A 17,263-nucleotide genomic window follows, 5' to 3' on the forward strand; every position below is an offset into this window, starting at 1 on the left:
TTATAATTACATTAACAAAACCTTTCTCCTTAAAATTATATTTCTTTATTTTTTTTTCTTTTGTTAAAGTCTTCATGGGATTTCCAGTTGGTTACGCCGAAGTTTTCTTACCAAAACTCTTCCTTCACACACTTTGGTTTTTGGGATTCATCCGCTACGTAATTATCGCTCTTTCCACCTACCTCGGACTCTCCGATTTCCTTGAAACGGACACCGTCTGGCAAGATGCCCTGACCCGAACAAGACCCAAGAACCCGCCCATATCGGCCCTCTTGATCCGGGAAATCCTTCCCGTTTTAAAGTTGGATGAGCTATTCGTTGTGGGGGACCCGCCGGAGAGTTGCGCAGTTTGCTTGTACGAGTTCGAAGGAGGTGAAGAGATCAGGTGGTTGAGGAACTGTCGGCACGTTTTCCATCGGACGTGTTTGGACTGTTGGATGGACCATGATCACAAAACCTGTCCGCTCTGTAGAACACCATTCGTGCCCCATGAGTTGCAGGATGAGTTCAATCAACGGCTCTGGGCCGCTTCCGGGGTCGCCGATTTACATAGGGAGTACATTTCGGTTCCGGGATTGTAGATTTTCTTTCTTTCTGTAATGAGTGTAAATTGACAAATTGTATACATTACATTACAATTTGATGGGGCCATTTTTGAACAAGTTTCTTAATTGAAGAAACATTGGTTGCTGCATTTAAAGGTTGATTTTGTTTTTCTTTCATATTGAACTTGGATCCTGTGTCACTGTCCCTAAGCTTTAAATCACCAATTTGTCCTGTTAACTCTAAAATCAGTGACATCAAAAAGGAAGTTTGCCATATAAATATAATCTCTCTCCCTTTAATTTGGTGAATGGTTAAATGTTGTTCCATTTTATACTGGTTTAAATCTCAACATTTACTATCTTTCATTTAATAAAAGCTCTGGGATGTGAAAATTCAACATCAGGGGCTTCACTAGTATTTTATTTATTTGATAAATTTTTTAAAAAGTTATGTACATATTTCTAAAAAAATATTTAAACTTGAATTTCATAAAGGTTTAAATATTTTAATTTTTGACTCTGAGTCAGTAAAAGGTGGATTTGTATTTGGTATTTGAGCTCCAAATAACAGGTTCAATAAGTCTAGGAGTTTGGCCCAACAAGCTATATTGTTGGAGTTAGATATACGTGAAGCGTTGATTTCACTAGTCGCTTCATCCACTATCTCTCATAATCGCATTAAGTTTCCGTATTTGAAGTTGGGGGTCCTGATCATCGGGTTGTCGAAACTGAGATCTCCAAAGCTCAAAACCGAGCACATCGGGTGGTGAGGGAGCTGTCGAAGAGGGTCAGACCACCCGGAACCATTCGCCGCCGTCAAAAGGGAAAGAGACACAACAAGAAGGAAATAATATAAAGAAAACCGAGAACCTCCTTTACGTCATCCAAAGACGTCTAAGGAACGAACACGCCCATTCTCATCTCTCAAGGGCCAAAAAAACCGGAGCGGAAGCAAGCAGCCTCCAAGGCAGGTGCAAAACTGGGTCATGTGCTTGCATTTGCAAATCTCCCGATGGTCGTCCTTGCCTTGGGTAAAAATACCACGTGCAACTTCTCAATTGTGCTCCATTTTTAAGACTGAATACACACTGGTGGTAAATGGTTTATGCCTTGGGAGCACTTTCAGAACCATGGAACTCACGTTTCTATGGGGATGAGAGTGATGTATCCTCCTTGCTGGAAACCAAGTTTTAATTGCTCCATCTTTGCCACCTCAAGTACTCACTCTCATCCTACCTTTCTCTTTTCCGTTTATTTTCTTGTCTTGTCGTCTTAATGAGCGTTGACTTGACTTGTATGAAAAATGGCCCGGGGATTTCGGTCTCCTGTTAATTATATACAAGAAGATGATTCTATTAGTCGGATGCCTAAGTGCTCTTACACATTACAAAATACAAATCCTCGCAGATTGGTCTATGGGTTCGATTATGTATGTCTCATCATGACCCTCTCAGGGTAAGAAAGATTTCTTTGACAGTGAATGCTGCACCAGTTTCCCATAGCAGTACCAGGAAACTGATTGCTAAGAAGGAAGCAGCTCCAATTATCACCAATGCACAGCACGGGGTTTGGATGATGTTGGTTTCACAAATGAGTAGCAATGGTAATTACCGGTTTTACTTCACTTAATACTTGTACTGAAACAATGCTAGTTCTAATTTGAGTTCAATTGCAGTATTACCTTCCAAAACTATCACCAATATACATCCTAGTAATCTCTCATTTGATGCATTGTTCTAAGCATTAACGATTATTTGATGCATTGTTCTAAGCATTAACGATTATCTTATCCCATAAATAGGATGAATCAGGCAAGATTGTTATCCTTAGAGGTATCAGATTTGAGTATCAATGCTTACGGGATAGTTAAACATTTATTGTTAAATGATTGAGAATATTTAAAACATATATTACATCTCGTAAACACTATAGATCAATATAAAAATATAATAATTTTTTCTTTTCTTTAAAAAAAATATATTTTCTTGAACATAATATAATTTCTCAACGGTCCCGTTTTGGAGTTAAAATTTAACGAACACCACGTTGACAACTAAACAATCCGTTGAAAAAAAAAGGCAATGAAATTACAAAAACCGCCTTCAATTTTTAGACATTGACTAATATACCCTGGTTTTGTTCCGCGCGAGACACACCGTACAATATCTCCTCTACTGACAAGTTGGCAGAGCAAATTCTAGTCTCACCCGCGACGAAACCCAACATCATGTAAAACAACAAAACAAACCCTCGAAATTAAATTACTTGATAATATGAAACCCTAGAAGTAAAATTAAAACACTTGAAATTATCAAATCCTTCACATTAGGGACTTCAACGATCTTGCTTTAATAGGCTTCCTCATTCGTTTCTTGCCACCACTATCCTCGTCGTCCTCCTCATCATCGTCATAATCAAATTCTTCATTATTATCGAGTTGCGAAGAAGACGACGACGGCGTCGTATTGTTGTTTTGAGTGGTGACAGCACTGCTGTTGTTTTCGACATCTTTACCCTCGACAATAATATTCTCCCTCATTTCGCTGTCGCCTCTCCTCCTTCTCCACGACGGTCCGAACTCGGAATAATAGTAGAATTCATACGGATTCGACGCCGACGATGGCCCTTTCTTGGATGTCCCGGCTCATCCGTGGCGGTTCCCGGCTCTCTTGATGGTCGACGAGCTTGGATTATTCCCATTATCATTGCAGTAAGATTTCAGCAAACAATCATGCTTGGATCCCTTTCCTTCATCTTTGCATTGGTTCTGGAACCCGAATTGGTCGCCTATTTTCGTCTCCTCATCGTCGTCGATAACCATGAGTTCGACTCTCAAAATCGATTTATCTGCACTGTCCATCATCGATGCCACGCTGCGTTTTTCGAGTAACAAACCGCGACATTTTTCAACACCCGTTGGGTAAACATTAAACACAATCTGGTTTTTCAATAACTCGCCAGCTCATCATGAAATTTGTGGATAATTTATTCGACTAATATATATTCTAGAGGAATAATAATAATAATAATAATAATAATAATAATAATAATAACCCTAATAGAATATCACGACAACAAATTCAATAAAAGCAATCAGATCGAAGAAATATCAAGCGGATTACCTCTCGACAGCGCCAATAGAATCGCCTGAGCTCCCATTTCCATTAAAGCTATCCTCAGGTTCAAACTGGGATTTTAAAGAAAAACCAAAGCAATAAACGAAGCTAGCAACTAACTAAAAACTCGAACAAGAAGAATAATACGCAGAAATGACAAACACCTATTAACCTATATATAAGATGGGAATGAGAGAATTTAGGGTTTATCGAAACCCTAAAAGAGAAGTAAAGGGTATGTGCGGATGAAAATGTCAGACAAAGAAGCATAAAAAAGAGGCGAAGGGTAAAGAAGGAAAGAAGGAGCAAGTATATCTGCCATGAGGGACGAACCAATTTATTCTGAAAGAAAAGGGATAATCAAAAAGTTTTCGTGTACCTGGTGATGAAGATACGATGAGTATGGTTGCTGAGCGAAAGGAATCACATCCCATGGTGACTGATTCAGCTCGTACACGTGCACAGTCTCGGCCCTCGAACCCGTCGAGTTTATCAGCGACGACAGCTTCGTATTCTTCCGAATCCTCATTCTCTATCGATATTGATTAAAAAGTTAATCCCATTAACACGAAAGTAAATAAAGAAAGCAAATTGGAGGGAGATGGGAATGATAAAAAATAAGTGAAAAAATATTTAGATCCAAAAGGGTATGTACATTTATGCCTTTTCTTTGTTTGTCTCTCACAGAAGAGGGGTGGGGGATTTGGTTTGGTAGTGCTTTGCAGATCTCATATAACTCGATGATCAGGGTTTTCTCATCTTTCTGTTGCTTTCTTGGCCCTTCATATGTTTCAATTTTTTTCTCTTTTCCCATTCTGTCCTTAGGTTTTTTATTTATTTTCGGGAGAAAAAAAGCTGCCGCTGTTACACGTCATGGTAGTTGTCCAAGAGTTACTTTTTTATTACAACATATTGGGGACGGGGGAAGTTAATGATCGTGTACAGTTGATTCCACATATGTTTCCAATGGGGTCTCCGTAATTTTCCCATTCATTAAATAATATTTTCTCAAATTTTATATTAAAGTGCATTAGATCTCGAAAAAAATTAAGGATGCGTTTGGTTCAAGGAAGTAAGATTATCAGTGGAAATAGGATTACAGACGAGAATAAGATTATTGTGAACGTTTTATTTTGTGTTTGGTTTGTTTAGGATGGATGTAAGATTACAGTGTTTGGTTAAAGGAATAAAAAAAATTAGAATGTATAGTTTACCAAACTGTCCTTATTATATATTTGTTTTTTTAACAAGTTGAATTCTACTATAATATTACTATAATTAATTTATATATTTTATTTAAAAAAATTAAATTCATAAAATTTATATAATTTTTTTACAAAATTGAAAAGATAAAGAGATTTAATGTAAGGGTAAAATTTTATTTTAACCTCTGAACTTTATATAAAATTTTAATTATGGATTTTTTGTAAATCTAAAATAGTTTACGGATAAATTTGTAATTTAACCTTCGTAGAATTTTTATTATTCAACGTCGGTAATCCAAAACGTCAGTAATCCAACAATATTTAAGGGAATGGGTAATCACATTTCCAGTAATATATTCTCAAAATACTACTATTGAGAATAAAAGATTATCAGAGAATATGATTACCAGCCAACCAAACGAGAGAATGACATTCTATTCCCTGTATAATCTCATATTACTTCAACCAAATACCCCTAAAGGTTTTAGGGGTAATGTGGTCAATCGAGATTGGTTTTTAAAGCCATACAACTTTTGCAATAAGGAATGTGAAGTAAGAGAGTGAATCAAACGCGTTGCAATGGGAGGTGGGAGTGAGAGGAGAGTGACGAACACGTATGGCCCACAAAAATGTGGATATGATGAATATACTTTGGTGGGTCTTGACATAGATTGGAGGGATTCGATTAAAGAGGCGAGAATGGGTTACCCTATGGCATAAATTTATTTAGTGGTAAGTTTAGGTTATAATACAAGAAAAGTATAAATTACAGTCACAGTTATTTTGAAAGACCTGACCCCACCATACGTGCAAAGTTACAACATATCTTCAAACCTATTAATGCTAACCGTATTTTTTTTCTGAGTAAATTATATTATTCCTCGTTAAATTTTATATTTTCTCTTATTTTATTTATCATACTTTCGATTTTTTTAATTTATTCACTGATCTTTATAGATTAAATCATTTTGCTCACTCTGTCGTTGTCTTTTTAACGATGTTATGACATGATACAAGCATCAAAACAACGTTATTTTGAAAAACTCAAATATACACCGAAACGACATTGTTTCGAATATTCTTCTTTCCCCCTGTTTTCTCTATACTTTGCAAACAAGGTGACCGATTGCCGCCACCGACCACCACGTCAATCTTCATTCTGGCCACAATCTACCATCGTTGATGGTAGCCATTCGGTTCCAAAATTCTTGGGTTAATTCGTCTCGACCCCCTGAGTGTGAATATAGTAATTTCATCGAAAAATATCCCAAAATCCATGAATCTCGATTGAAACATTTTGGCTTCCTCAAAACAAGTTTTGACAAAATAAAGATAAGATTCAGACTCAAGGAGTCGAGGCGAAGCAACCAGTGAAATTTGGGGCCGAACGACCACCATCTACGATGGTCGATGATGACCGGTGGTGGCATCCGATCACATTTTCTTTTTATTTTATAGTTGGGTGAGCAAAATAAAGAGAGTAAAGTTCAATGAGGGACAGTGTAATTTACCCTTTATATTTTAATTATTTTATATTAGATTATAAAAATGACACATCATCAAAACGTCAGAGAGATAACAGACGAGTGAGTAAAATGATTCAATCTATAAAGTTCAAAGAGAAAATTAGAAAAATTTAAAGTGCAATGAGTAAAATAAGAGAGAGTATAAAGTTTAGTGAGGAACAATGTAATTTACCCTATTTTTTTTAATAAGAAGGGTAAACTCTCGAAGTTAGTAAATTGTGTTTTATATAAAGCCGTTAGTTTTATTAAAAGTATGAAATATCTAAAACTATAATGAAGATTTACAAACATAACCGTAAATTAAATATAATTATGACATTTTCCTATAATCATTTACACAAAAATTAGTCACCTAGATTACACAATGACCAAAGAAGGAAAATGTTAAAAAACCTAACAAAACAGATTGAATAAAATAAAGATACAAGCAAATATAACTACATCGATAAACGAACCATAAAAGGAATGAATATAACACTCATTTCCCGTATACGTTTCCGTACAGAAGTCATAGGTGTCACGTGACTTTTAAGAACATTCACTCATTTGTAAAACCTATAAAATTTTGTTTTGAAATTTAAAACCAAGAACATTTTAATACAACAATAAACCAATCGTTGAAACCTAAAACCAAAGTTATTACTTTAGGTACATTCTAGAGCAATTTTTCTTAATTTCAATTACATGCCAGTAATTTTTCAAAATAAACCTGATTGTCCTACTGCTACTGATAAGAATAAACCTGAGATTGATGATAGTTGTTGCTGCTCCCAATATCCAACTATTTTTTGCTATTACCTACGCGTGAAATTAACACACGTTAAATATATACTTAGTGAGACATAATATTGTAAATAACATAATTCGTGAAATCATCCATAATGATTAGATGAGTCCCTATTATTTAAATCAAATTTCTTCCATACTATCATCTTAAACATTCTTGGTATTTTCAACATATTTTTCTTTCTGTACATTTTTCCATTATTCTTTAGTAATTATTCATTATTTTCATTTAAGGCATCCTTTCATGCCTTCAATGCACAATTATGCATTTCATTAATGGCATCATTTCATGCATTATGCACCGTTATGTATTTTATTTATGGAATCATTTCATGTCTTTCATGCCTTTAATGCACCGTTATGCATTTAGTCTTTTATTTTAGAACAATTTTTACTCTAATGATTATTCATAATATCACTTAACTCTTTCAATTCATTATAAACTCTATAGTTTGCACACGTAGTGCCCATACGAAAATTCATAAACTTATTATGAATTCCGTGGGTTGCACACATAGTGTCGAAATGGTTGTTCATCAACATATGATAAATTTTGTAGATTGCATACATAGTGCCGAAACGGTTGTTCATCAACATATGATGAATTCCGTGAATTACACACATAGTGCCGAAACGGTTGTTTACAACATATGATGAATTCTGTGGGTTGCACACATAGTGCCAAAATGGTTGTTCATCAACATATGATGAATTCCGCGAAATGGTTGTTCATCAACATATGATGAATTCCGTAGGTTGCACACATAGTGACGAAACGGTTGTTCATCAACATATGATGAATTCCTTGGGTTGCATACTTAGTGCCTATTAGGTAATCACCATACAAATATTAAGCAATCATACATCTATGACTAGTATAACATATAGGTACATAATAAATTCACTCACTTGGCTTGCCTCACTATTTTATCCAAAATGCAATTCTGACAAATCAACTACTTTATATTTTCCTTTCGTTTTGCTTGACTTGGAAGTTTGGTTACGATATTGGCTATGGAGGAGGCACAAAGTCATGAGAGGAAGAAGAAGAGAAATAACTTAACTTTTTTTATTTTTAATTTTCCCCATTCTTAAATCCCTATTAAAATTTGAGTTTTAAAATTCATTTTATTCTAAATGACAAAAATGTCCTTTTAATTATCCATTGTTACAATTTAGTCTAAACTACTATTCCAAATTATTTTCTCATCTTTTATTATTTATTCAAATAAATCCTCAAATTTTAAAACTTTTCATTAAAGTCACTGACATGGTATTTGGGGTATTACAATGAAACTACTGAAAGACCACCGATAAATCGCAAATTAAAGTCAAACAATGTGATAGAACTATCCACGAAGTAAAACGCGTATCCAAATCAATCTGAGGGTCCAAAGAAGGAAAAATCAACATGATAACAAATAAGCGACATATGGATCAATTGTGGCAATGTCAAATCCAACCTTGAAAAAAAAGATAAACGAAAATAACGGCCACCAAAAACTACCAAAACTACAGATAAAAAACGTACCAAAAAGATAGAGATAAACGTGCCACAAAGCAGAGATAAACGTGTCACAAAGAGATAATTATTTATCATAACCATTTTTATAAATAATATAATTTTAGAAATAATTATGTAACATCCAAAAAACCAGACTAGTGACTAAAATGTAAGTTTTTGAAACTTTGTGATCAATTTTAGAAAATTGAAAAGTTCATGGACTTAATTGGAGTATTTTGGTGATGGATTTAATAGCAAAGATTGGAAATTGAAAGGGCATAATAGTCATTGAGTAAGGAAATGAATTTAAAATTCATTTGTGGTGTATTATATATATACATGGGAAAAAAGGAAGAAAGAGTAAAAGATATCCAGAGCATTCTTCAGCTTTCTTCTTCCTCTCCACCGTGACTCCTTAGCAAAGGTAAGGGATCTTTAAGTTTGTTATTTCTTGAATTTTAAGCTTGGATTTTGGTCTGTGGGTGATATATAAGCTTAAGGAACGCTTAATATTGTTTAAAACTAAAAGATGTATAAGTTATGGGGGGATTTGTAAAGACAGTTTTTGAGTGAATTTATGAGAAACGTTTTCAAATTAGATTTAAAGGTTATATTTGACTTTTCAAGGGTTTAATTAAGAAGTTAGAATAATAGAAGTGAATTAAGAATATGTTGGATAATTGGTGTGAATTTTGTTTCCATGTGTTCTATGAGTATTCTGGATGTTTAAGTGTGTTTAGGTGATATAAGTTAGTTTTAATAAGTATATTTGAGTTTAATAATTTGAAAGGAATTAAAAGAGTGGAAGTTAAGTAGGTTTTGGAAAATTTTCAGGAAAAATAAGTAAGTTCTGGGCAAGGGGTATCGGTACTGTTCATCCAGTACCGATACTTCAAAGAGAAAAGGGATGGGTTTGGGTAGGGGTATCTATACTGGACAAACAATATCGATACCATAAGCCAGAAGTTGATAAAATATTCAAGAATTATCGATAACTAAGGAGTAGTATCGATACTAAGGGTATCGATACCATTGAGCAAGTATTGGTACCATTTTGAAGATAAATTCCATAATCAAAATTGGGTATTGATACTGAAGTGTAATATCGATACCATAGTATTAAAGTATCGGTATTGTACCTTTGGTACCGATACTATTCGTATGGAAATGGAGTATTAAGTACTTTGTATAGCTTAGATTATATGCGATTGATTATTAGTAACTCAAATTAATACATTCATATCGATTACATGTATCGTGTAGATATCGAATGAAAGCAAGTACCGAGTGAGTCAACGAGATAAGATCGATCAAGAAAGAGATAAGTGTATGGCTTGGAGTAGTGAGGCTAAGGTGAGTGCATCTGTAACATCCAAAAATCAAGATTAGTGACTAAAATGGAAGTTTTGAAATTTTGAGACCTGATTTTGAAAAATTAAAAAGTTTAGTTTGTGAAGGATTGTTAGTAATTATTAAATAAAGTAAAGGGTAAAATGGTCATTTGACAAGAAATATTTTTATTTTCTCTTTATAAGAGAATTAATCACGTGGAAAGGAAGAAAGGCAAAGAAAACTCTGGAGGCTTGTTATCTTCTTCCTCCCGTGGCTTTGGTAAGGTGAGTTAGATTCAATTTGATTGTTTCTTTAATTTTAAGTTTTTTTTTATTCTTAGAGTGATAAGAAAGATTAAGGAAAGTTTTAAGTGGCTTAAAACTCAAAGATGATCAACTTATGAGAGATTAAGTAAAATGAGTTTTTAAATGAATTATTGAAAAAAAGAGTAAATGGATTTAGAAGTCATATTTGACTTGTCAAAGGTATAATTAAGAGGATAGAAGTAATAGAAATGAATTATAAACATGTTGGAAATTTGGTAAGATTTTTAGTTTCAAGAATTATAATGAGTAATTGAAGATGATAATGTGTTATATGGATATAAGAAAATTTGAATAAGTATAGTTAAGTCTCAAGGGTTAAAAGGAGGTTATGGAAAAAGAATTAAGAGAGTTTGGTAAGATTTTCGGGTTAAAGAAGTGTATTATGGGCTAGGCGTATCGGTATTGTTCATTCAGTACAGATACTTTAAAGAAAAAAATAAGTGAATATTAAGGTATGTGTATCGATACTGGTTGAATGAGTATCGATACCATAAGGAAATTTTTTTTTAAATTTTTCATGGGGTATCTATACCTGGGAAGGTAGTATCGATACCATAAGGTCAGTATCGATACCCATTTTTGGAAATAAAGATTTCGAATGTAAAAAGGGTAAGCTTGGTATCGATACCATAGCTAGGGAAGTATAGGTACCATGCATGGGGGTACCAATACTACTCAAAGTGGAAATTGTATTAAGCATTTCGATTAGCCTGAAATTATTAAGGATCAAATTATGACATTTAGAATTCTGATATGCATATCAAATGTATGATTATGTAGATATTGATCGGAAGCGAGTATTTGATGAATCAACGAAATAAGATCGAGCAAGGAAGAAGTAAGAGATTAGTATTGATTAGTGAGGCTATGTGAGTGCATATTAGTTAGTATATGATGATGAATGGAAATAAGACTTGCGACAAGTCTATTTTCTATATTAGGATGCATGAAATAATGTATGTAAGCATGTTATTGATATGAGTATATGTGTGATGTGTTGTTGTACATGTTATATGATCTGTGTAAATGCATGTTGTGTGATTATAATATCAATGGCATGATAATAAACTCTATGAATATATGAAAGGTTAAATAAGCTACATAATATTAACCTATGTGACCATGTGTGAAAAGGTATAAGTTATGTGATTATAAAGTATGTGAACATATGTATATGAGATAAACCATGTAAATATGTGCTATGTGATTATAAGTGATATGATTACATGATCACAAGTGATAAGCCATATGATATGATAAGAAGCTATGAGAATATGTGTCTATGTGAAATGAGATAAATGATAATGCCCATGTTATGTGTCATGAGAGCTAGAGATATAGTTGGCATGCCAAGAGTCGTGGGTTTTATGTGGTCCTCCGGATATATATGTAATTCTTTGGAATATATATACGGTACTTCGGTACACTTATTTGATCCATTAGAATATGTATATGGTTCTTAAGGAGTGGTCCTTAAGGACATATGTGTTATATGTGGTTCTTCGGGACATTGTGGTCCTTCGGGACAGAGTGGTCATTCGGGACATAGTAGTCATTCGAGACATAGTGGTCCTTCGGGACATAGTGGTCCTTCGGGACATAGTGGTCCTTTGGGACAAGTTTAAGTGCCTCTAGTGGGAATTATACGAGTTGTGTTGACAACATATGTGCACAACCTCTATGTACTCACATATCTTTAGTTCTCACATGTGTACATGGGTTGATAAAAGATAATATAAATAAACTTGGTATGATTATATGTTTGTTTCGTTGTGAAGTGATAGATGTGATAGGATGATGTTTATATGGCTTGGTTAAGAATGTTAGATACAAGAGCATATGACTAAGAGATAAGAATGAAAATAAGGCTAATAATGACAAGAGTAATAATAAGGATAATGAGATTTTATAAATATGTATGTATTTATGTTTGATACATAATGTGTTTTATAATTAATATGATTACATGAAGTGTGCATAGTAGGAATTAATAATTAGATGTTATATTTAAGTTTATTTATGCCTCACTAAGTCATCGACTTAGCGTGTGAGTGTTTCACACGTAGGTTCTAAGAAGATTAAGGAGCTGAGAGGAGCAAGACATGTCATTTTCTCCTTATCGAAGGTCAGATAAGAAAAGAAATGGATATAATTATGTATTTTGGTATATTGAATGTAGTTGGCATGTACTAAGAGATTTGTATTGGATATTCTCTGATAGGCTTTGTAAAACCAATTTTTTTAATTAATGTAATTTATTCAGTTTGATTTAAATGTGAAATTGAAATTCTTTAGTTATTTTGTGAAAAGAAACAGTTTGAAAAGTCAATGTGACACCTCAGACTCGTATTCGGGTCGGATACGAGTTGGGGGTGTTACAACATCTTACTATTGTATAGGCTTATATGGAAATTAGACTTGCGATGAGTCTAATTCCCATATTATAGTGCATGAAGTCATAAATACAAGCATGTGCTTGACATAATTTTTATGTGTGCATTAGTATATGTGTTGATATGTTCTTGTATGTGCTACATAATCTATGTAAATACATGATTATAAGATAATGTTACATGATATATGTAATAATAAGTTATGAGATTACATGCTTATGTGACATAACCCATGATATAGAGTTAAGGCTATAATTGCCATGCCAAGAGTTGAGGGTTCTACACGGTCATTCGGGACATATATGTGATCCTTTGGAACATATATGCGGTCCTTTGTGATATATATGTGGTCCTTTAGACAATTCTACATGGTCATTCGAGACATATATGTGGTTCTTCGGGACATCTATATAGTCCTTCGGAACAATTTTATATGGTACTCAGTGCAATTTATACAAGCTGTGGTGACAACATTTGTGCACAACCTCAATGCACTCACATACCTTAAGTTCTCTGAAGTGTACATGGGTTATTAAAATAGATAACATAAATAAACTGTATATGATGTTATGTGTTGTGTTGTGTGAAATGTATTATATGATGTGTATAAAGTATAAGTATAATATTATATGATAAAAGAGAGTAATGATAATAATATTGATAACGATAAGAATGTAGATGATGATAATTATGATATATATGTATGTATGTATTTTGTTATATGAAATATGCTATGGTTTTGTATGATATTATATGAAATGTTCATGAAATGTTAAGTAGTTAAAGTTTCCATTAGATGTTTATATGCCTCACTAAGTCAACGACTTAGATTTAGTGTGTGAGTGTTTCACACATAGGTTCTGAGAAGAAAGATGAGCAAAGAGAGATACGTTAGGTCAACTTCTCTTTTCCAAAAATCAGATCAGAAAAGTATTGAATCGCATGTATTTAATGATATTGTTTGTAGTTGACATATAAATAAAGATTTGGATCAAAATTTCTCTGATCAGTTTTGCAAATCATATGATTGTATTTAATGTAAATTATTCAGTTTTGTTTTCAATTTGAGCTTAAATTTTCAGTTATTTTGTAAAAGTAAATGATTTGAAAAGTCAATGTGACACATCAGACTCGTATACGAGTCAAATACGGGTTGGGGTGTTACAAATTATGACTTTATTTTGAAAACTGTGAATTTTTGGGACATTGTTTTCATCTCCCTTATAACCATTTTTTGTGAATTTTTATTTCAAAAGGCATCTCCCTTATTATTTCTTCCATCGGGACATTATTTTCATCAGGTTGTGGGAGATTCTCATTCTTTATATGAAGCCTCCAATTTTCATAATCAATGGTCATCATGACAAGGATGATACTAACAAGCTTTAAAAAGTCTTGCTCCACTATTCAAAAATTTCTCGGATTTTTTTACTTATAATGGCCTCCTTCAAAAGAAAAATTCAAACGTGGCTAACTCTTTGGTGACAGACATGAATTGACGTGCTCAATATTGCCTCCCCAAATTCTTGGAAGCCTTACCCAATTGTGGTTCTTTATGCAATAAATGATATATCTCGGATACAACCAAGGTGCCTTCTACACGATTTCCTCCTCCTTAAGATTTTTAAAAACAGTAGTCCATCTATCATCAGGGGTATTTGTTGCCCACTCCTTGAGAAAATCTTCTAACAGGCGTGTTTTCTTTATTCCAAAAATGAATTCGAATCCAGACGATTAGTAATTGAGCGTATCCTAAGAACTGCCATTTTCTATGCTTACAACATACGCTCAGGGATCGAAAGGTTTCAGCTAACACTGTTGTCGCAGGTTTGATTCATCTTTTCAATTGATCAAATAAATCCCACACAATTTATTCTACATACCTCAAAATCTTTGGGAATATCACAAGTCCATAAATCCTTAAGGCCAACAGGATTAATTTCTGTCACTATCGGGGTGTGTTTCGATGATCTTCTTGATGGTTGACCATGCAATCCCTTCATCTTCCCCTTTTCTTGATTTGTTCTAAGGCCCATTTCTCACCCATCCCAGTAACAACTACTATTTTTTTTAAGGATCGAGGTTTTGAAGGTCGATTGTAAATCCGATCCACCTGGATCTTTTTGAAGTTAAATAAAATAGTGTACTCCTTGATAGTTGGGGTCAAATTAAAATTTGTTGAATGTAAATTAATTATAGGTTGATTTCTAAAAATGAGTTAGAGCTTGGATCAAAGGTTCCTCTACAGTAACAAAAAGCAAATAAGTGATGTCCCCATACATGCCTCGAAATGTTTGCTTCCCACTGCTCTTTAAACTATTTCAAATTCTATTCAGGTCAGCGATGTCGTTTTTCTATATAGCGATATATCTAGTTAGCCCAGATATATGGTTTTCTGGCAGACTTTCACCTTGTTCTTTTCTAGCAGTTCATACCTTACCCGGACTTCACTATACGAATTATTCTGGTTTTTATACTTTTTATCCATGTGTGAAAAATTTTCCAATAAGATAGTCACTTCGCAAATCAATGCCTTCTTTTATAACAATATGATGACATACAATGATAAACAAAATTAAAACAAAACAAAGCACAAGTTAATCGGGCTTATAAGATAAATATAAAATAAATATTACCTATATTATTATGGTACCCACCCAAGCATACATTCATTGAAGCAACAATCTTACCTAGACATGCTTTCTACCTACATGCTTGAATTATGCAATCACAACCTAACCACATGGTATCACAACAACAAATCTATTCTATGAATTTAAAGGTAAAATATTAAGAGACATTATTCCTTTGCGTGCTTATTAGGGTAAATAAGGTTGGACAAAGTTTCGACATAATTTCTGACGGACATAGGTTCACTATATGCAGGGTTTCGGTTATAAGGTAACAGAGGTACTCAAATTGTCCTTATTGTCAGTGCCCCATTGGGCTGTCGAACCCTCAATCTTCATCCATTATAAACTTAAGTAGATCGAATTAAATTCGAGGAAGTACGTTCCTTTTGTCTACACGAAGTGCTTCTTACAGAGATCATAAGGGCATATACTTCAGAAGTGATTCACTAGCTTGTGCGGAGGGCTACTCATGAAGGCATTAGTGACTCACTCACACTTAGTGGGACAAAACTTGGGTATAAAACTTATGACATGCAAATGCACGTGACGTGTGTGAGGAATAACTCACAAACTTTTTACCCAAAAGACAAAAACAAGACTAATTTATTTAAAAAAAAGTTAACTTATCTGAAAATAATGAAATCCAAATCCAATCATTAGTGACATTATTTACAAGAAATCAATAAAATATAATGCATGATTATGAGAATCGAAATAAAAAAGATCGTCACTCAAAAAATAGTTAAAATTTATAAAATTCTATTAACTCAACAATGTATAATCGAACAAGGTTTGACTCTCAAGGGCCCCCAGTGGAGTCGCCAAGTTGTCATAACCATTTTTTATAAATAATTATGACTTTATTTTGAAAATTGTGACTTTTTAAATTTGAAATTTAGAGTCGCCATAGACCTTTGGGTTAGGTAGGTCGGATACCTATTTTTTTTAAAAACAATTTTAATAAAAACTCATTTTTTGAGACAAAAATCGTTCTACATGTTATCATAAACTCATTTACACGGATCCAAGAGTCGATTATGCGTGGGGGGAGGGTGAGTATCCCCATAGCACCCAGAATTAGTATTCTTGATTATATGTTCTCTAAAACGATGGAATTTTACATATTTGAGCTCAAAATTTAAGTTATGGTCCTCTTTATTTCTATGAATTTTGAAAAGAATGAATTTATTAATTATAAAACACTTGACTCGATAAAGGTGGTACAATTCACTCAGTTTTATTGAAAAAGAATGTTCCCTTGCTACGTGAATTAATAGAAATTGAAATCCAGTTATGTTGGACATAATTTTGTTAACCCGTGACGTAAGACAACATTGTCTTTGAATAATTTAGAAAACGAAAAAAATAAATGCATGATTTACGAATGTGATAATAATAAATGACATATATAAATGATTACATATTCACATGATGTAATAAATAAATAAACAAAACCACAACAAAACAAAAATAATAATAATGATCCACCATGTAAATAGACCAACCATGAAAACAATTGCCTTTTCAATATTTTTTATTGAATCGATCATGATATCTAACTTGTTTGCAGTGGTATAAAGACTTATTTGACTTTCCTCCTCATGTACAACTTCAACTCTTTTCTACATAAAAATAAAATAAATAATAATTGTAAACATCATATTATATAAAATATAAAGATCAATGAAAAATCTCATTAAATTAACGACATAAGAATTATATGAAGTATAAAAAACTTTTTATAATTAATAAATATAAATTAACTTTTCTTTCATGATGAGAAATTTAATATTTTAACCACAACACTAAATATACACAACTCTTTCAATTAAACATAATGAATGTACCTCAATATTGATATCCTCTGAATTCATATCGAGATGTTTTGTACGCTCCA

General features: G+C 33.2%; 1 protein-coding gene across 1 annotated transcript; it reads left to right on the forward strand.

Annotated features, from left to right (window-relative positions):
* On the forward strand, positions 1–588 carry LOC120125566 (E3 ubiquitin-protein ligase RHA1B-like). The gene has a single exon (XM_039143973.1). The coding sequence runs from the start codon at positions 75–77 to the stop codon at positions 579–581; it is 507 nt and encodes a 168-aa protein (XP_038999904.1). The 5' UTR covers positions 1–74; the 3' UTR covers positions 582–588.
* The last annotated feature ends 16,675 nt before the right edge of the window (positions 589–17,263 follow it).

Source organism: Hibiscus syriacus, unplaced genomic scaffold (genome assembly GCF_006381635.1).
Source record: "Hibiscus syriacus cultivar Baekdansim isolate YM2019G1 unplaced genomic scaffold, ASM638163v2 tig00001349_pilon, whole genome shotgun sequence".
In the NCBI taxonomy this organism is placed as follows: domain Eukaryota; kingdom Viridiplantae; phylum Streptophyta; class Magnoliopsida; order Malvales; family Malvaceae; genus Hibiscus; species Hibiscus syriacus.